Below are 19,988 nucleotides of genomic sequence, written 5' to 3' on the forward strand. Positions count from 1 at the left end.
CCACCCCTTGGATACCAATAGGACCATAACTCCTTAGAGAAGGGGTTGCTGGGGGCGGGGGGTAGCAGCGGGTCGGCTCCCACCTGCCCTTTGCAACCTGAGCCGGAGACGGGACACACCGGTCGCGCTCTCTCCTCCCTAGCCCCGTCTCGCCGCCCCCCCGCGCTGCCATTGGCGGGCGGAGCCGGGGGCGCAGTTGTCAGACGCGGCCGGGCAGCGAGGGAGACGCGAGCGCAGCTGCTGCGGGAGCCCCAGCCTCGCCGAGCCCGACAGCAGGAGCCGAGGCAGCGCCATGAGCCAGAAATGCGACGTGCTCGTGGTCGGGGCCGGCATCTCAGGTCTGTGCAGCCCCGCTCCGGGCACACCCCGGGGCGTCCCAGCCCGCTCCCTTTGCGCGCGGATGTGGCTGGGAACGGGGCGAGGGCGGAGACACTCGTGCCCTGGCCGGGGGGAGGCAGGTGCCTGTGGCTGGGAGTCTGCTTTCTCGGGGTCAGCCCTGCAAGGAGAGCTGGGCAGCGGGCAGGGAACTCTGCTTCTGTCGGTGTCATTGCGCGGCGTGGGGCTGGACACTGCCTCCCTCCGCCGCTCCTCTGTGCAGAGCTGACATTTGTCAGCTCGAGGAGCCGCTGCCTTCATCGCCACGGCTCGCCCCCGTCTGGCCTAGCTCCGCGCCACAAGTGCAAGGGGGTGGGGGTCAGTGCTTGGTAGGAGAGCACCTTGTTTGATGGCCCAACACACGAGCTCGTTACCCAAACTAATGTACTAGAATTTAGCTCATTATATGCATATCATCTGAGCAGCCAAACCAGCTACAAGCGCTTTCTTCATAGCTCAGCTCTTTCGATAGACTAAATTGTGCACTTTGCACAGAAACCAACCTGGCTGTGTAGGAATTGCATTTCTGAAACTGGAAAGGCTTATTATTCACGTTGGCTAGGAAAAAAACCAAGAGGGGAAATCTAGCACCAAATGTTTTCTTGTCACAGGCACTTGATGCAGCAGTGCTTTCTGTCAGCAAATAGGGTGATAAGATGTCCCGATTTTATAGGGACAGTCCCGATTTTTGGGTGTTTTTCTTACATAGGCTCCTATTAGCCCCACCCCCTGTCCCGATTTTTCACATTTGCTGTCTGGTCACCTTATCAGCAAACCTAGAATACTTATACAGTTTATCACTTATTAGCTCACTAGAGCTAAGTTAATGTAAATAATACTTTTTGCAAGAATTAATACATGTAGGTAACAAAGAGTATGCTGAGTTTCTTCATGAAAGAAGTATAATTAAAAGATTCACTACCTCTGAAATGTGGCTGCTGTTGAGGGTGGAGCATAGGTGAAGGGATGGGATTGCTTCTAGGTTTGCTTTGTTACTGAATTTCTGTAAATATTGCATTACAAAGGAAATGGAGCATCCATGAGTGAGATGATGGTGATGCCTAATACAAGGGCTAATCTGGTATTTATGCAGCTTTTAGTCAAGCACACTCTCACTGCAATTGCTGCAAGACCAGCAGGATTGAGAGGTCTGCTTTGCCACAGATTTTATAATCAAATTGTTTCTTAACACTGTTATCAAGTTCTAGTTACATTTTGAATCAAAATAGCACTCTCCTGTGGCAGGACTCCATAGAACTCAATAAAGAATTGAGAGCTGCCCTGAAAACCACATAGCACTTATTTCTACAAGCTGTCTAGGGAGGGTGTCCAACTACTCTACCCTCTACCTTCCCACCCCTTCCAGGACTGCATGGTAGTGCTTCCTCATGGATCTCTAATGTGCTACATACAATTTACTTCAGACATTACCTAGGTATTGTTCTAAAAGCAGCTGATGGATGCTCCTGTTATGTTGATTGAAGGCGACTGGAGAGGTGTTGGCATGGATCTTATGGATTAATGAAAAACAAAGTTGAAAGTAGAGATGGATGAACTAGCTCTTACGAAATACAGAGCTGGCTCAAGGCTTCTCTTGTTTTCTCAGTCAGACATTTCAGGATTGGCAAATGGGACTGTCTGGTCAACCTCCAGTGCTCATACCTTCTAGTAGAGACCCGCTGTGGGGTACAGCTTGTTTAACAGTTGGTAATAGACCCCAAGCAATGTTGGACTCACCTTTTGTGCACTCTGGGATGCCTCTGTCAAGGGAAGCCCTGAACATGCAAAAATGTAACTGCAGTGGTGGCCAGGGACCAGCTCAGTGAATACCATGCTGTACCCTGCAAGGAGTTCTGAACATGAGTGAGTAAAGCTTTCCTACAGCAGCAGAGTGAAACATACAGCTGAAAGGGTATTTACCATTGTTACTAGTATGGGAGTGACTATACTAATGCCTATGTTAAATCTTCAAGCATGACCCATGTGAACTAGCTTTCTTCAGAAGCCTGAGCAGACTCAGCATGAGCCCAGTGCTCGTGCAATTAATAAAATTGCTGTGCTTTCTCCAAACAGCTTGACTTCTTAGTTTTTACTAAATGCTACAACATAGACTATTCCTGCCTTCTTTGTTTGTTTTACTACCCAATCATGCATTTGTTGCACATGCAAAACTCCCATGTTGTCTACAGAAGTTTTGCCTACAAAAGGAATGCAGGATTTGTCTCTCATCCACGGATTTCAGTATTGCTGTGAGGAGGCGCAAGTCAGACAGTGCTAATTTTGAAACTTCTGGGATTTTACTTGTTTGGAGGAGTAGGAGGAGTGAAAGGGAAAGTGAAAATGTGAATTGAAAGCCCTGAAAATGGGTTAAATTATTTTAAGATATTCTAAGCATTTGTCCAGAAAAGCTCCTCAGTAGTCCCATTAAAATCAATGGGATTGCTCATGTGTTGAAAGTGAAGCACAGGTTTAAGCCCTCAAATCATCCAGGAACTTATTCCATAACTAGGAATAAATAAATAAATCTGTGCACTTGTTACAAAGCAAATGAGAAAATCTGACTTTTTGCATGACATTTTTATTGCAACTACTTGCTTTTTATATCTTACCCACTTAGGATATTTTTTAACCTTCATATTTAAGGGGTGTAATCTACAAATTTGGGCTTCTTCCATATGTGGTGTCACTTTCAGAGGCCTTCCTAAGTAGTGTTCAATTAATTTAAAAGTTATCTATTTGTACAGACTACTTTTTATGGTACTTGGCACTAGATTCATTGACAAAATTGTCCAAAGCCAGTCTTGTGATGACTACTTTTTATTAATTATTAAAAGTTCCAAATACTTGATATGTCTGCAGTTTTCTGATTTTTTTTAAACTGTCAGAAAAAAGAAACCACTAGTATTTTGTAAACTAAGAATGATTCTGAGAATTTGGCTAATTTTTAACTGATACCTTATTTCACACTGAAAGGCTGTTATAGTACATTTTACTGTAGTTTCCAAATGAAACAGATTTCAGTAGCAAGTTTTTAGACACCATCAGTGCTATGGGTCCCTTCTGCTTAATGAGTGGAGTTGGAGAGTTCAGCACCACATAAATAGGTTGTTTTTAATATAACCTTGTTTTTCATTGTTGCCATGGGAACATTTGTGTGTAATTCCAGGACAGCTTCTGTAATAAATTCTGAAAGAATGGTCAAAACCCAGGCAGAGACAAGGTGGTTTATACTGTTCAAGCAACGGCTTCCTTCTTTGCTACCTGCAGACAGAAATAAATAACGGGGGTTGCAAGGAACCGCTTTGCTTTGTCATTATAAGGATAAAGTCAGTCCCTCTCCAAAATACTCTACCTTCTCTTGGCCTAATAACGCTAGTCCTGCACTCCAAGAGATGTTAGCAAAATAACACACACATGCACATCCACAAAGAAAGTGGAACCAAGCAAGATATTAAACACTTCCACTCACTCATTTATCTTCAGTTATTTCCTACCAGCCATCCTCCACCTATGAGTTTTGTATCTAGTTTTTTAAATTCTTGGGGGCAGTGACCTTGTATTTATACTTGTTTAAGAAGCACCTACCACACTTTTGAATGATAAAATAATAGTTATGTCTCCATGCTCCTGTTGAGAACACCAAATAGAGAGTCATTTAGTGCCAGTTGCTATGTGATTGTGTTGGTTCCATTGGGAAATGGAACAGATCAACTTTAAAGCAAGTCACATTACTGAGTCCAGATTTGTCCCCAGTCCAGATTGGATGGGTCATTCCTCCACAAAGGCATTGCCTTCACACTACAGGAATAGCAGCCAAGTCTCTTATTCTTTATTTTTTTTCATGTCTTCTGGTGAGACAGGCATCGTTAGACCCACTGAGGCAAAATGCTCAGGAAATCGTCTGTAAAAGTTTGAACTATCCTTGATTTAGCAGTTACAGAAACCAGCAAAAAAGAAGGCAAAATACAGGTGGAAATGCATCATTTGCAGTGCTGAACTATCAATGTGAGCAAACATACAAAACAGATTCCTTCCAATGATGTTTGTTATTTAGATGCATGCAAATGCTTTAAAAGAATGCCTATCCATAATGCTCTAGCCACCCTTGACAAGCAGCTCCATTTGTCGTGGCTTCTTCGCATCCAGATTTAGATAGGAGATTCTCAACCTTTAGGGATGGAAAGGATCTATTAGATCTTAGTCCACGACTTTTCCCGTTCCTTATAATTCAGAGCCATCACATTCAGTGTCCTCTTAGTAAGGTGAGAAGATTCTAACCCAAGATGCTACTCGCCCAGTTTAATCATTTTTAGGCTCTTTTAGTATAGAAGTTTGTTAAAAAGCAAACAATAAAACTAAACAGCTGGATGATTCAGCTCCTAACTCAGGGTATGGCTACACTTGGAGATGTGCAGCGCTGGGAGGTACAGCTGTGTAGGGACAGCGCTGCAGTGTGGCCACACTGACAGCTGCCAGCGCTGCAGTGTGGCCACATTTGCAGCTCTGTTGGGAGTGGTGCATTGTGGGCAGCTATCCCAGCGTTCAAGTGGCTGCAACGTGCTTTTCAAAAGCAGGGGGTGGGGTGGAGTGTGACAGGGAAGGTGGGGGAGACAGAGAGAGTGTGGATTTTTGGAGCTGACACTGTTCTCAGCTCCCTGCCTTGCAAGTTCTAAGGACTGGAAGATACACAGCACCTACCTTCAATCATTTTAAAAGTTTTCACCCTTCCCCCACCTCTCTCTTACTCACTAAATGCAAATTATGCACTCCTAAATAGCCTTCAGACCACATAAGCAGCTGCTCAGCACGGACCGCCCCCCAAGCAAACAGCTGTGAACATTCCAAAGCAATTCCCCTGCCTCCGCTCTCTCGCTCGCTGGAGCAAAGAGCAGCTGTGTTTGTTTTTTAGATAAGTAGCTCCGGGGAGCTCGTAGTTCAGCCATTCTTCCGGTTTGTTGTGGACAGGAATTCTGGGATACCTCTTAATGCCCTGGAGGCCAATAAAAGCGCTTTTGGTGGCCACACTTGACGAGCAGCTCTGCATCACCAGCGCTGCAACCGTTATACCCCAAGCAGACCAGGTGTACAGCCAGCGCTGCAGCCAGGAAGTTGCAGCCCTGGCTGTGCCTTGCAAGTGTGGACACAGAGTAAGTTGCAGTGCTGTAACCCCATCACCAGCGCTGCAACTCTCCAGTGTAGCCATACCCTCAGTAATGAAAATCTGCTCTTTTCCATATCCTTCAGGTATAACTATAGTGCAGTGGGAAGCAAGCCTCCCAGCCAGGGTACACGGACGTGCACTAGCTCTGCCTGAGCTACCACATTACAAAGAATAGCACGGATGTGGTGGCATAGATGGTGGCTTGGGCTAGCCGCCCAAGTCCAAGCCTGCCTGACACCTTAGGTCTGAGTTTGGGTGGTTAGCCTGAGTCACCACCTGTGTCACAGCATCCACACTGCTGTTTTTAGTGTGTTAGTTTGGGCGAAACTAGCTTGAGTCTGCTTATCTAGCTGGGAGGCTCATTCCCAGCTGGAGTGTGGTCATACCCTTAGAGGCTAAAGAACCTATTGTTGTGGCTTGTTTGAAGATTTCAGGTCATCTCTTAATGCGATTATTAAGCCAACTAAGGAAGCAGAGAAACAGGAGGTATTAGCTCTCTGCCTGTGGGAAGAGGTAACATTCAAAATGCTATGGCTGTTCATCTTGCAGTTTTTAAGGGTCAGATTCTATTCTGAGGGTAGAACTTCTGCTGAAGTCACTGGAGTTTCTATGCGTGGAGTGACTAAAGAAATGGGCTCTATTCAGGAAGAAACTCTCCTGAATTAAAAATGTATTTGTGAAAGCACCAGGCAGTACATTATATAATGCCGTTTGATATGAAACAAAAATTTCGCACAGGAGGTGTAAGAAAGCTTAAACTGTCTTGGGGATAGATTTGTCTCTTACTTTAGACTCAGCTGTTTGCTCCTGAAGAGACTCCTAGACGGAAAGATGGAGACAACTATGAGAAAAGCAATGGGGCTCCCATCATACCTGCTGAGAGCCTTAATTTATGTGATACCAGTGGCAATAACTACTTTGCATGTTTTTTTATCTCTTCAGAGTGTAACAGTTTCTCTAAATTTCCCAGTTGTGTTTTCAGAACAACCTTCCTTTGCTATTTCTCGCTGTTCAGATTGCTTTAAGAATGAAATTTAGGTGGTTTCTTGGCTTTAAAAGAGGCTGGGTTAAAAGAGATTATAAATCTTTAAGCTAACATCATGGCAGAGGCATCTTTTCTTTCTCAGCATGAGAAACCTGACATGTCCACTTTGTTTAAACCAAAAACTACTGGAAGAAAAAAAATCTAACCAAAATTTTGGATCTATAAAATAATTCTAGATATTTAGAGCATGATGGTACCATGAAACTATCCTCCTCTTTCTCCTAAGACTTGCTTACTGTTTATATGATGCTTGAAGTCATTGCGTACTTGCTATAGCTCTCACTATATGTGTGATCCAATAAAAATGTACTTTATGAAAGCACATCAGATGTACTAGAGGTAATATATGATGATGATCATCCCATTTCTCAGAAGACTTCAGTAGAGGACAACCTGTCACTGTTCAAGGATAAACTGGTGTATGTTGCAGCAGGACTATAGATGATCTAGGCTTATTTACCTCTTTTGTCCTGGAAAGTAATTTAGACTTTCCTGATATCTCACTTAGTGGGGGGTGGGAGGCGGGACGATGACATTTTTTGTCATCATTAAATATCTTTGAGAGCAGTATTAATGTAAATATCACCAAAGTATAAATTATAAGATATTTATGCCAGATATTTCACTGTTTAAAAACATTAGGGTGGATGAAACAACCTAAATGGGTGAAGCAGTCCCTGTGAGTGTAGTCCTTCAGAATGCCAATTAGTCCTTCAGAATGCCAATTATGTTTGCTCTTATACCCATTGATCCAGGGAATTTCTAGCATCATTAGATTTAATGATCCTCCCTACATCCACATTCCCACTGCTCTCTTTCATCAAAGGTTCTTCTTTTTGTCCTCAGTTACCTTCATTTTCCCTACAAAGTGAAATGAGATTAAATATCTGGAACCCGACATTTGGCCTCTCAATGTTCCTTGTATATTCACAAATAAGATGTAGTAACCAGCAATAAACCTGACAGGAAACAGGACTATTATGTTGTATCAGGATGACTTGGTAATCATTCACATGTCAAATAGGAAAATATGTGGGCCTGTTAGTGGATTTTGAAAAAGCTTTCCACTATAATTGCAAAAGATGTAATGTCTGGAGGCCCAGCTAGATGCATCAGCAGGAAAAGCTTTTATATTATCATCATCATCATGAGAAAACATTCAGAATATATGACATTATTAGACAAACAATGTTCATTGACTCTGCACATAGAAAATAGAAATTACTTCACTTTTGATATATTTGGCATGTACATGCCTTGGTGATTGGCACTTTATTTTTTATTTTTTTAAAAAGAATAAGGTAGAAGACCTACTTTTTGTATGAAGAATTCACTGATGACTCTTTTGGATACACATACTGGAAGAATCCACATCTTTTGTTTGTAATGACTGATGCCAATGTTATGGACTGCAAAAGTGCATAAAGGTAGAGAGATTACACGTGAATTATACAAGGAGGCTTCACATCATCAATCTGTTTAGGCTAAAAGCTTTTAGTCAGTCTCACTTCACTTTCAAGGATCAGATAATAGAACATTTTATTAAGAATAGACAACTCATCAGTGGTGTCTATCATTTTATGAAATAGCGGATGAAGCACTATGTGGAATAATCCTTCACTGACAGTGGGATAGATTAAATGACATAATTTTAAATTTTCTGTGTTTTTATGCTACTGCATGGCAGAAAGACCTTGCATTTCTCAGGTTAAAACACCTTTCTGCATTTTACGTAAGCTTGACTAGCCAAGTCAACATTACTACTCTGATCCAGATTTGCTAACAGAGCAGGATGGAGTGATTTAAATCATTTCTCAGGTTTAAAGCACCTTTCTGCATTTTACGTTTGCTTGACTAGCCAAGTCAACATTACTACTCTGATGCAGATTTGCTAACAGAGCAGGATGGATTGATTTAAATCAAAGCCAGTCAATAATTTTAATTGTGATTTAAATAAGCAAGCAGGAAACATTGATATAAACAGTTTGATTTTAATGTTGTTTTGCATCTGTACTTTTTAATAATGTTCCTAAAGAAAGGTTCATTCTCTTTAGTTGGTATAATCATTAAAACATGTTTAATTTGCAACTCAGTTTAGCCTTTACACTATATTTGGCACTTCTTTTTGCTTACCAAGAAGTTACATTATATCTATATACATTTATTTAAGGAATTATATTGTCCAATATACATTTTATTCACAGTCTGAATTTTTACATTTCTTACTAAGTTAGAAAATGGTGACTGTTGAATTTCTTATTTATTAGATTTTATTTTTAATTACTTTGGATTTTTGTCAAGCTGCATTTGGATGGAAATTGGCATTCAACTAAAAATGGAGAAAAACAGCATTTTAAAATTGTTTTCTATTATGGTAGTTAAATAAAGCTAGCTTAAATGTGTTGGATTATTGAGAAAAGTTTATCACAATAAATTTTGCATTTAAAACTAACTGATTTATTAAACAAAGGAAATATGGATGGATTGTTTCTGGTCACCATGGGCCAGATTTTCAGAGTTTTTTGGGTGCCTAAAGATGTAGATGCCTAGTGAGAGTTTTCAAAACACCTAAGCAGGTTAGGTGCCTAACTCTCATTGATTTCAATGGGAGTAACTGAATTTTATCCACATTGAACAGAGGTCATGTGGGTTCAATAAGAGCTCTGGTGGGCCATGTGGTCTTTCTATCCAATTTTTTCTTTTTCTTCATCACAATATCTACTTACCACTACAAAGTTAGTATCAGTGTACATGTGTATTTTATACCACATACTCAACTTGTTACCCCTTGGACAACAGTCTCATTCAAATCAAGCCAAGAACTAACCAGTAATATTTATTCCCGAGGTTATAAGGACACTGATCACTAGATGGAGTTTAGTTTTAATATTTTCTGAAAGGACATTTTCCGTACACAGCTAAATAGCTTGCAACACGGTACTTTAGTATAATATTAAAGACACAGGGTGAAATCCTTGCCATATTGAAGTCAATGGGAGCTTTGCCATTTGCTTCAATGGAAGAGGATTTCACCCACAGTGTAGAACAGGAGTCAGCAACCTATGGCATGTGTGCGAAAGGCGGCATGCAAGCTGATTTTCAGTGGCACTCTGCTGCCGGCCTGGGGTCCTGGCTGCCGACCACTGGTCCCAGGGGTTCTGCTGCTGGTCTGGGGTTCCAGCTGCCAGCCTCTTGCCAGTTGGGACCCGGCTGTCAGTCCCGCTCAACTCGCTGCCAGCCTGGGATACCAGCCGCCAATCCCGCTCAGCTCGCTGCTGGTTTGGGGTTCCGGCCACTGGCCCCCTGCCAGCTGGGGTCCCGGCTGCCGGCCCCGCTCAGCCCGGTGCTGACCTGGGGTACTGGCTGCCAGCTCGGGGCTCTTCTTCTGGCCTCAGCCCCGCACTCTGCAGCCGTCCCCAGCTGTGGCCCACTGGCCCCAGCCTGGGGCAGTGAGGGGTGCAGATAGGGGTAAGAGGGGGTACAGTTCAGCACCCCCACCTTAAAATTTGTTCCAGGCCACTCGGATATTTTTAAGTGCTGGTTTGCTGCTTATATCAGGCCACGTGGAACAGCGTACTGCGTTTGACCTTGTGCGTGCCCTCTGTCACCATATTTCCCCCCACTGAGTTGAGAGGGACATTTGACAAAATGTCAGCTCCTAAGAAAGCAAAGTTAGATGTCCGTTCATTTCAGCCTTCTTGGACAGACACATTTGGATATATTCAAAAGAAGGACCGTGCTGTGTGTGCTTTCTGTTGTGAAAATATTGTTTTCCGCACATCAAGTGTTCAATGACATTATGAAACAAAGCACGAGAAAACCTTTCTTGATGAAGCAGACAAGACTGAATTGATCAAGAAGGCAGTAGCAGGATATGAGAAGCAAAGCAATGTTTTTAAATGCTTAAGTGTAAGTAAAAATCAAGCTTCACAAGGAACTTACAAGATTGCACAGTGCATTTCAAAAAATGGAAAGCTGTTTACAGATGGGGAATATATAAAAGAAGTTTTTCTCAGCAGTTCAGAGATTTTGTTCAATGATTTGCCAGATAAAGATGCGACCATATCTAGAATAAAAGAACTACCTGTCTGCCAGAACAGTTGAGGGATGCATAAGTGAAATGGCAGAAAACATTAACAAAAAGCAGACGACTGTATTAAAAGACACAGCAGTGTTTAGCATTGCAGTTGATGAAAGCGTGGATATAAATAACGTTCCACGTTTGGCAGTTGTTGCAAGATATTGTGCTTCCGGTGAAATCCAAGAGGAACTTTGTTGCCTAAAACCCCTGCATGGCACAACAAAGGGGGACAATATAGTGGAAAGTTTTGTAAACCATTTTGAAGAACGAGGAGTTGACATCAGAAAAATATTTTGTGTGACATCAGAAGGTGCTCCTGCCATGGTCGGAAAACAGAAGGGATTTATAAAGTTACTTGAAGATCAAACTGGCCACCTGACAGACAAATTTCACTGTATCATCCATCAAGAAAACCTGTGTGCTAAAATTTCTAATTCAGAGCTTAATAATGTGATGAATACAGTGGTGCGAATTGTGAATTTCCTTGTTGCTTGATCTGCTTTGACTCACAGACAGTTTCAAGCACTGCTAGAAGAGATAGACAGTGCTTATAATGACATCCCACTTCATAGCAACATTCAGTGGCTAAGTCGTGGCAAGGTTTTGGTGCGCTTTGTAAACTGTTTTGATGGAATCAAGGCCTTTTTGTTGGAAAAAGGACAAAACTACCTCGAACTGGATGATGTCAAATGACTGTGTAAGCTCATGTTTCTAACTGACATCACTGCTCACCTAAACAAACTCAACCTCTGTCTCCAGGGTGCAGGGCAAATGGTTCTGGATCGTTATGAAGCCTGGAAGGCATTTGTTGTAAAACTAGCAGTTCTTTCTCGGGATATTTGAACTTCTACTCTCTGCTACTTCCAACACATAAAAGAGCTATCGACACGTTGCGCTGTCAGGGTCGATGAGATTGGAATGTAGATGCAAGAACTGGAATCAGAATTTTCTAACAGATTTCAAGACTTCCAGCGATTTGGCCCAATGTTTTCTTTTCTAATTAAACCTGAAAAGTTCAATGAAAGCGACTTGGATTTGTCTGTATTTGAGTAGATGGGTGTTGAAGATTTTGAAATGCAGCTCATTCAGTTAAAAAGCTCAGAATTGTGGGCATCAAAGTCTGGAAATCTGCGGAGTGCACTTGACGCTACCGAGAGAGATCATGGGGCCTCTATTCTGACCTGCTGGATGTCGCTGCTAGAGAAATTTAACTGTTTGAAGAAAATTGTGTTTGCAATGCTTCAGTATTTGGATCCACATCCCTGTGTGAACAGGTATTTTCACACATGAAATCTGTCCTTTGTCTCTCTTGGAGCCGGTTAACAACTGATCACCCAGAAGCCTGTGTGCAGCTTAAAGTATCCAAATACATGCCAGACATTGGACAACTCAGAAAGGAAAAGCAAGGGCAAGGATCACACTAAACTGATGAGATCTGCATTTTAATTTGATTTTAAATGAAGCTTCTTAAACATTTTAAAAACCTTATTTACTTTACATACAACAATAGTTTAGTTATATAATATAGACTTATAGAGAGAGACTTTCTAAAAATGTTAAAATGTATTACCGGAACGTGAAACCTTAAATTACAGTGAATAAATGAAGACTTGGGACACCACTTCTAAAAGGTTGCCAACCCTGGTGTAGAAGCATAATAGTCTGCATCTTTCTAGTGACCTACACTATTTTAAATAACACTTTTAACTGGGTCTCTGCTCTGCAGTAGGCTACTATGTACAAAAAATGTGTGTGTACACATACGCTGAGCATGTGTTGCAAAACTGGGAAAAGCTAAAACCCACATATTGGGAAAGTTATCAGTCAGCCTTCAGACTATAAAAGAGCAAAGGTAAGCAAGATGCGTTCCAAATTCTAGAGCTGAGTTTTATTAGAAAGTAGAGGTAGGCAGAGGAAAGACTGTCTCAGCTTTGTCTCAGAGTTCACCTTGTTGTTTATTTAAGACACAAATTTCAACACTAATTTTATTTCAGTAGATTTTCCAGACTCTCTGATTCAGCTGTAATTCTGGGCTTTGGTATTAAAGGTCTCCATTTGATCAAGTGGTCACCAAGTTTGGATTCTCAGTAAAACTGCCTTTATTATGGCATGTCTGTGCACAAACATCTTGCATATTTGCAGTCTTTAGAAATTCTAATTGTATTAGAGCTGACACTATGCTGAATGTTTTGGGATTTTTTTAGGGGTCTCAGAAATAGTCATAGGTAAATACTGTAGTAACTAATCTGAATGCTGTTTCCAGTGAGGTACATGTAAAGGCAATTTACTTTACCATCTTGGGCACAAATGAGTTCCAACATTGTCCTGTCTCCCTTTCAACTTTTTCTCTTCCCTGTTTTCTCTTTTTCTCTTCTCTTAGTTTTTATCAAAACCGCAGAAGTCAAGAGGTCACCAACAGATCCAGTTCTGTGCCTCTGGGAACACCAATCTCTCTTTAATTTCTGGTTAGCAACAAAAATTCTATTGACCCCACTCTTAACTCCCAGACACTTAAGCACTGTGGTTCTCTATGATGTGTTCTCTTTGTGTGCAGTTGTAATGCATGTTGTTATGACAGCTGCAGACACCGAGTGTCATATTTATTTATTTTATTTATTTTATATCTGGATTGTAGTAAAGTCTAGAGTTCCTAGTCAAGGTAAGGGCTCCATTTTGCTAGGTGCTGTACAAACACCCTTGCTAGGATTGCCAAAACAGATCTTGTTAGTTTGATAGTCCCCAAGATACAGCTGGTAAGTGGATAAGATGCAGTCCAAAGAGTGGAATTGTGGCCAGAAGCTGAGGTGGCTTGTTTGTTGTGCACATACAGAAAAGAAAAACTGAGCACTGCAGGTTCATGCTGCAATGATGTCTCAGCAGAAATAAACTGCCAATACTTTTATGGTACAATAAACTATTCAGGAGTTTATTACATGAATAGCTAAGGATGTGTTTGCATAATTTCAGCACGAGCTAATGATGGACTTGTCATATCTTCAGGGTAACTCCACCTCTCCCTCATTCCATGACACTCCCTTAGGTCTCAAGCGTCCAGCCATCATCATCTCTCTAAAGGCAAAGTCCCATGACTCTACTTCCAGATGGGGGATTTGCAGTCTCCCTTTTATTCACTATGATCATCCCAACAGATCTGAGCTAGCTCAGCACTTGCAGTTATCATTCTCTCAAAGGTTAAGACAGTGGTTTACCAGAGACCAAATATCCTGACACGGGGCACCGTATATTTATTTTAGGATAAAAGCATTATGCAGAAAAACATATGATAAAACAATAAAAGGTCTAATCACATGCTAAGCTTACCAGAAGTCCCCCCTCTTCTGCATAGAAATGCAAGTAAATTCAGTCTTTTATGTCCTTCAGCAAGGTTTGCTTCCTCTCCCCTTTGGTCAGAGGGGAATGTCAGTTGGATGAAAATGAGGGCCTCTTGGTGAGTTTAAGCTGACACTTTATACCAAAAATCTTTCTTTGATCCCAGTGTCTCTTGAACCAGTCTGAAGTAGCATATGCAATTCATCCCAGGGGCTGGTATTTCTTTGGAGTTGACTACCTCTCCTATGATCTGCAGTAATTACCCCTCTCCCCCACTGATTTTAGTTCCTGGAAGGAGCTTGGTAACCTTCCCCAACCAGACAGCATGCAGCCCTGGCAAACAGAGGTAGAGATAATATTTACAAAGTTTTTACATTAGTCTCAAAGCTATAACTATGTTCATCATATCTGGCTTAGGATTTGCAAGTGGTTTCATCATAAGGTCAATGTTTCTTCTTATAAAACTACCAGAGTTTAATTAAGCTGGGTGGTATTGGTCAAATTCCCATTGTCATGGTTTGGTTCTGTTGTAGTAAAGCTGATAGCTGTAGTTTAATATTTCTATTACTTAAAGATAAGATAGTGGTATTGTCCTATCTGCCGGTTCCCTGAGTTGTAAGAATACATTTGTTCTAGTATTTCATCATAGTTTTATAGTAGTTACTGTACTGAACTCACTGAACTTTGATTTTAATGGCAAAATTCCATGTTGCCTACAAAACCGTTACTCAATAGCGTTACAGAACTTAAAAGTGGGCGTGACGGATGTGAGACATTGGAAGCATGGAAACTTCAAAGACTATTATTTTGAGATGTGCAGACACTAGGGGCACATGCAGTAATCGCAGAGTCTTGTATCAGTAAGCATTCTCCATGTCTTTGTTTTCCTGGCTCACCAGGTGGGTTTCCTGTGAAATCTGGAATAAATAGGGGGTGATTAAAGTCCCATTGCTGATTATGCAGCTACCCAGCCTTTGAAGTTTTACCCCAAGGGGAAAGGGGCATTGACTGGTTTTACCTGTTTTAAGAGCATGGGGAACAAAGGCCCCAAGTGTATAAAGTGTCAGTCCCAACTGACTCCAAGATTAGGGTGACCAGATAGCAAGTGTGAAAAATCGGAACAGGGGGTAGAGGTAATTGGTAACTATATAAGAAAAAGCCCCAAATATCAGGACTGTCCCTATAAAATCAAGACATCTGGTCACCGTACCCAAGATGGGTCTTCATTTGATCCATAAACTGACATGAAACTTTAACCAAAAGGTAAAATCTTGCTGGAGCGGGTTGAAGGACTTTGGAAACTTGCCAGGAGCTCCCTGTAGAAGATGGGTGACACCTGATAGGCTTAGCATTTGTGTAGACTTATTATTATGTTATTGTAATGTTTTTGTCTGAAATATATGTTTTGTGCTTTGTAAAAGCTGGCTGGTCACTGGTAACCCTGTCATAACCCCTGGGTGTTGGAGGTGGGAGCAGAACTGCAGGCACTGGACTCAGGTCAGATCTCAGTGGGATACGCACAGTGAATTGCACAGGGACTGCAACCTTAAAATTCTGGTATAGAGGGAAAGGAATGCAGGTACCTGCCCATAGAGAGGTGATGTCTGGAGGCCTGAGCCCTAAAGGGGCACCTTTGAGCAGACCATGGAAGGGGCAGAGGTGTAGTTAACCCCAGAACTGTTGACATTGTATGAAAAACTTCCTTCAGTTTTACTTTGCACAGAATGTATCCTGGTGCACTCACAAGCACACAGTTAAGCTATCTGTATTGTCAGTGTATGGGCAGTGAGGATGTGCAGTGTGTGCTGATAATGATCTAGCCATGCTGCTAAACTGCTCATACAGTGTATTGTGCTTCCTGTGGCGTAAAGTGGGTTTTCATGTAGTGTAGACTCTTGTGCAAAACCAATAAAAAGCTAAATAGCACTGAGGTCAATGGGATTATTACCTGTGTAAGGACTAAAAGATTTAGACCTTTGTGATTTAAACCGTGGACATTTAGGATTCTTTTAAATAAATTGTCCACATTTTTGTACTTTAATGGTCACAGATCATGTTGCCCAAGATTTGAAGCGTTTGTGTGGGAATTCTGCACATGGCTCAGTGGAATCATAGGAGATTTAGCTGGGTCACTTGTAAAGACGTTTTAATGTCTAGAAGTTATGGTTGGGATTTTTAAAGAAGCCTAAGGGAGTTAGGACCCAAATCTCATTCACTGGAATTTTGATGCCTTAATCTCTTAGCCCATGTCTAGATTAGGAGTGCTTTACTGGTATAAAAATGCTATTATACAATACCAGCACAGCGCTCCTAGTGTGGACACAGCTATACTGGCAAAACTGTGCTTTGTTACGATATAGTAAAACTACCCCCCACGAGTGAGACAAAGTACACTGGTAAAAGAATAACTTTGCCAATTTAACTGCATGTGCTTCTGCTGCCCTAGGAGCACAGCTATATCAGTTGGGGAATCACATCTCTTCCCATCCCTGACTAACATAGCTAAACTTGCAGAAAGCTGCAGTGTAGACATAGGATGTGGCTCTTTTGACAAATTGAAAACACTTGGCAAGACATCTCAGGTCGTCCCATATATCTTCACAAAGGCAGTACAAGCCTTTTTTGTGATGTCAGTTCAGACAACTTGCTTGATTACAATGTTAGGTAATAGTTCCTGCAAAAATTGTGTTTGCTCAACAAAATTGTATCATGATTGTTTGTTTGGCACAGAATGCATTGAAGGGCAGAAAAAAAAAGACATGGCCTCAATAGTACTTGGTTGTCCAGAACCTGAAATCTAGCTAAAACAATGAGGAATCCTTGTAGCACCTTAGAAATTCACAAATTTATTTGGGCATAAGCTTTCATGGGCTATAACCCACTTCATCAGATGTGTGAAGTGGAAAATACAGTAGACAGGTATAAAAATACAGCACATGAAAAGATGGGAGTTGCCTTACCAAGTAGGGGGTCAGTGCTAACAAGGCCAATTCAATTAAAATGGATTTGGCCCATTCCCAGCAGTTGACAAGGTGTGAGTATCAGCTGAGGGAAAACTATTTTTTGTAGTGACCCATCCACTCCCAGTCTTTATTCAGGCCTAGTTTGATGGTGTCAAGTTGGCAAATTAATTCCAGTTCTGCAGTTTCTCGTTGAAGTCTGTTTTTTGAAGTTTTTTTTGTTGAAGAATTGCCACTTTTAAGTCTGTTATTGAGTGTCCAGGGAGATTGAAGTGCTCTCCTACTGGTTTATTAACGTTACATTGTACATTGGCCAAACCGGACAGATTCTATACCAGGGGATCTCAAGCTTGGTTCACGGCTTGTTCAGGGTAAACCCCTGGTGGGCCATGAGATGCTTTGGTTACCTGAATGTCCGCCGGTGCAGCTGTTCGCAGCTCCCAGTGGGCGAGTTTTGGTGTTCTCGGCAAATGGGAGCTGTGGGAAGTGGTGGCCCGGCCCATGCTGCTTCCCACAGCTCCCATTGGCCAGGAACGGTGAACTGCAGCCCTGGGAGCTGTGAGCGGCTGTACCTGCGGATGCTCAGGTAAACAAAGTGTTTTGTGGCCCCCCAGGGGCTTACCCTGAACAAACCGCAAACCAAGTTTGGGAACTCCTGTTTTACACAGTATAACAATTCCATGAGGTGCAAGGCAATAGAGTGGAGAATCTGGTCCTATAGAGGCTCTTGGTATCTCTTCACTGTTGTTGGTTGTGAGAATGATTATTGCTATTTGATGATTCATGTTATAATTGGGCAAAAAGTTCTGATAAGTTCTCGAACCCTTTTGCTTATTGTACAAATAATGTATTATTCCTCTGCTAGACAAACTTCTTCCATTATGTTGTTTAGTTCCTACCTCGTAATTCAGTTGGAAGAGATAAAAAAGATGTCTTTGCAACCTCCTTCTTGTCAGCCAGATGGTCTTTATATGCTGTTTAGACCATCGAGATCAAATATTGAATGCAGCTTGTTTAGTCCATTACACACTATGAAAGCTGATCAAACAGCCAGTTCATGCTGTACTTTCTGACTACATAGCTTGCATATAAACCGAATGTTATGTTTGGTTTGGGGTAGATAGCTGGTTGGAACACATTAAATATTGAATCAAGATACCTCTTTTGCACACTATTAGTTTATTCTGCTTTACAAAATGACTTAAGTGGTGACTTAATCAGTGGGGACTGGTACCTATGGGATGTAAATGAAGCAGGAAAGGGGTATAAGTCATGTTGGTTTATACCTGTCTGTTAGTTGCTTCTCCTGCTATATCCTATCTACTCCCTTGCTTTTGCACACTACTACCAAATTGGTGTGAACTATGCTGTAACAGTTTTGATTCAATCTTTTATCCAGGGAGCCCCACCTGAGCTTTGCTGGCTGACAGGTCTGTTTTTGGAATGATCAGTTTTAAGCCACGCAGCCCTATCTCAGCTAGGGAGCAACCCATCCCCACTTCTACATCGAAAACACTCCTCTTCTGAAGCAATCACTGATTAAGTATGTAAATGTATTTCCTCCCCTTCTCCCACCAACCACCTCCGTGTTTTTCCCTGTGATACTGTGTGAGAATGTGAAAAACTCACCGACAAAATTAATCAAACCATAACTTTATCTACCTTTAAATCCCTCTTTAAAATTAATCTCTGAGGTGATGTCTTCAGAAAACTGCCATCTGACAATGACACAGGAGGAGGCAAGCTAGGACTAATGCTAGCACGTGCCTGTGGAACTCCTTGGCAGAGAATATTGTGAAGGCGAAGACTATAACAGGGTTCAAAAAAGAACTAGGTAAGTTCATGGAGGATAGGTCCATCAACGGCTATTAGCCAGGATGGGCAGGGATGGCGTCCCTAGCCTCTGTTTGCCAGAAGCTGGAAATGGGCGACAGGGAATGGATCACTTGATGATTATCAGTTCTGTTCATTCCCTCTGGGGCACCTGGTATTGGCCACTGTTGGAAGACAGGATACTGAGCTAGGTGGATCTTTGGTCTGACCCAGTGGGGCTGTTCTTATGTAATGCTCATTGTGCTAAAATATGTTTGCTTTACTGACACCTCATCTGCCACTTCTCTTCCCTCCACCCTCTCATTTGTTTGTTTCATCCACCTCTTCTGTTCTGATGCAACCTAGATTGTGAGTTATTAGGCGCAGGGATTGTCTCTTTTTAAAACAGATGCTGGTAGGGTACCTAGCAAAACAGGGTCCTGGCTGGAGCCCTCAGGCACTATGATGGCTGCTACTACTAATACAAATGTATCTTCTTTTCCCAATAGATCCTTGGGGCTCTGTTCATAGGCACAAAGTAGAGAGCATTTAAACTCCATTGGTGTTGATTTTTTTTTTTTTTTTACTTCAGTAGAACCTACAACTGATTGTGTTTGAAAAAATTGAAAATAAAAATATTCTCCTGAAGCCTTGAAGGCCCAGTTTTAGCAACTGAAAATTTGCACCTGAAAATAGAAAACACAATGGAACCAATAGGAAGCCTTTATTCCACTGTTGGCCACTCCCAGAGTAACTAGATGGTCCAGTTCTGCCCTCAGCTGCCACCGCCTTGATTTTGTACAGAATTGTACCCATGTAACTGGAATGAAACTGCACCCTAAGGTCCTAATCTGCACATGTGCATCGAGCAGAGACTCACTGAAGTTGATGGAGCTCCACACAGGTGCAGTGAACTGCTTGCATGTCACAATTTGCAGGGGCCTAAGGTACCATACCTGTGCTTTAAACTGTCCAGATCCCATAATACCTAGCAGATACCTTGCTTGGAACAAATTCAGCTGGAATGATTTCGGTGACAATTGTTACCTCCCCCCCCCAATACTGCTATCTGTGCAGTACATAGAATCATAGAGGATTAGGGTTGGAAGGGACCTCAGAAGGTCATCTAGTCCAACCCCCTGCTCAAAGCAGGAACAATCCCCAGATGGATTTTTACCCCAGTTCCCTAAATGGCCCCCTCATGGATTGAACTCACAACCCTGG

At 42.0% G+C, this 19,988-nt stretch overlaps 1 protein-coding gene across 1 annotated transcript in view; it reads left to right on the forward strand.

The window, feature by feature from the left end:
* Nucleotides 1–201: 201 nt before the first annotated feature.
* Nucleotides 202–19,988, forward strand: part of MAOB (monoamine oxidase B) — a 68,756-nt gene continuing 48,969 nt past the window's right edge. The window contains exon 1 of the mRNA XM_032795770.2: nucleotides 202–338. Coding sequence (XP_032651661.1) covers nucleotides 293–338 — 46 coding nt within the window. The 5' untranslated portion in view covers nucleotides 202–292. The remainder of the gene's footprint in view (nucleotides 339–19,988) is intronic.

Source organism: Chelonoidis abingdonii, chromosome 1, assembly GCF_003597395.2.
Source record: "Chelonoidis abingdonii isolate Lonesome George chromosome 1, CheloAbing_2.0, whole genome shotgun sequence".
NCBI classification, from domain to species: Eukaryota; Metazoa; Chordata; order Testudines; family Testudinidae; genus Chelonoidis; species Chelonoidis abingdonii.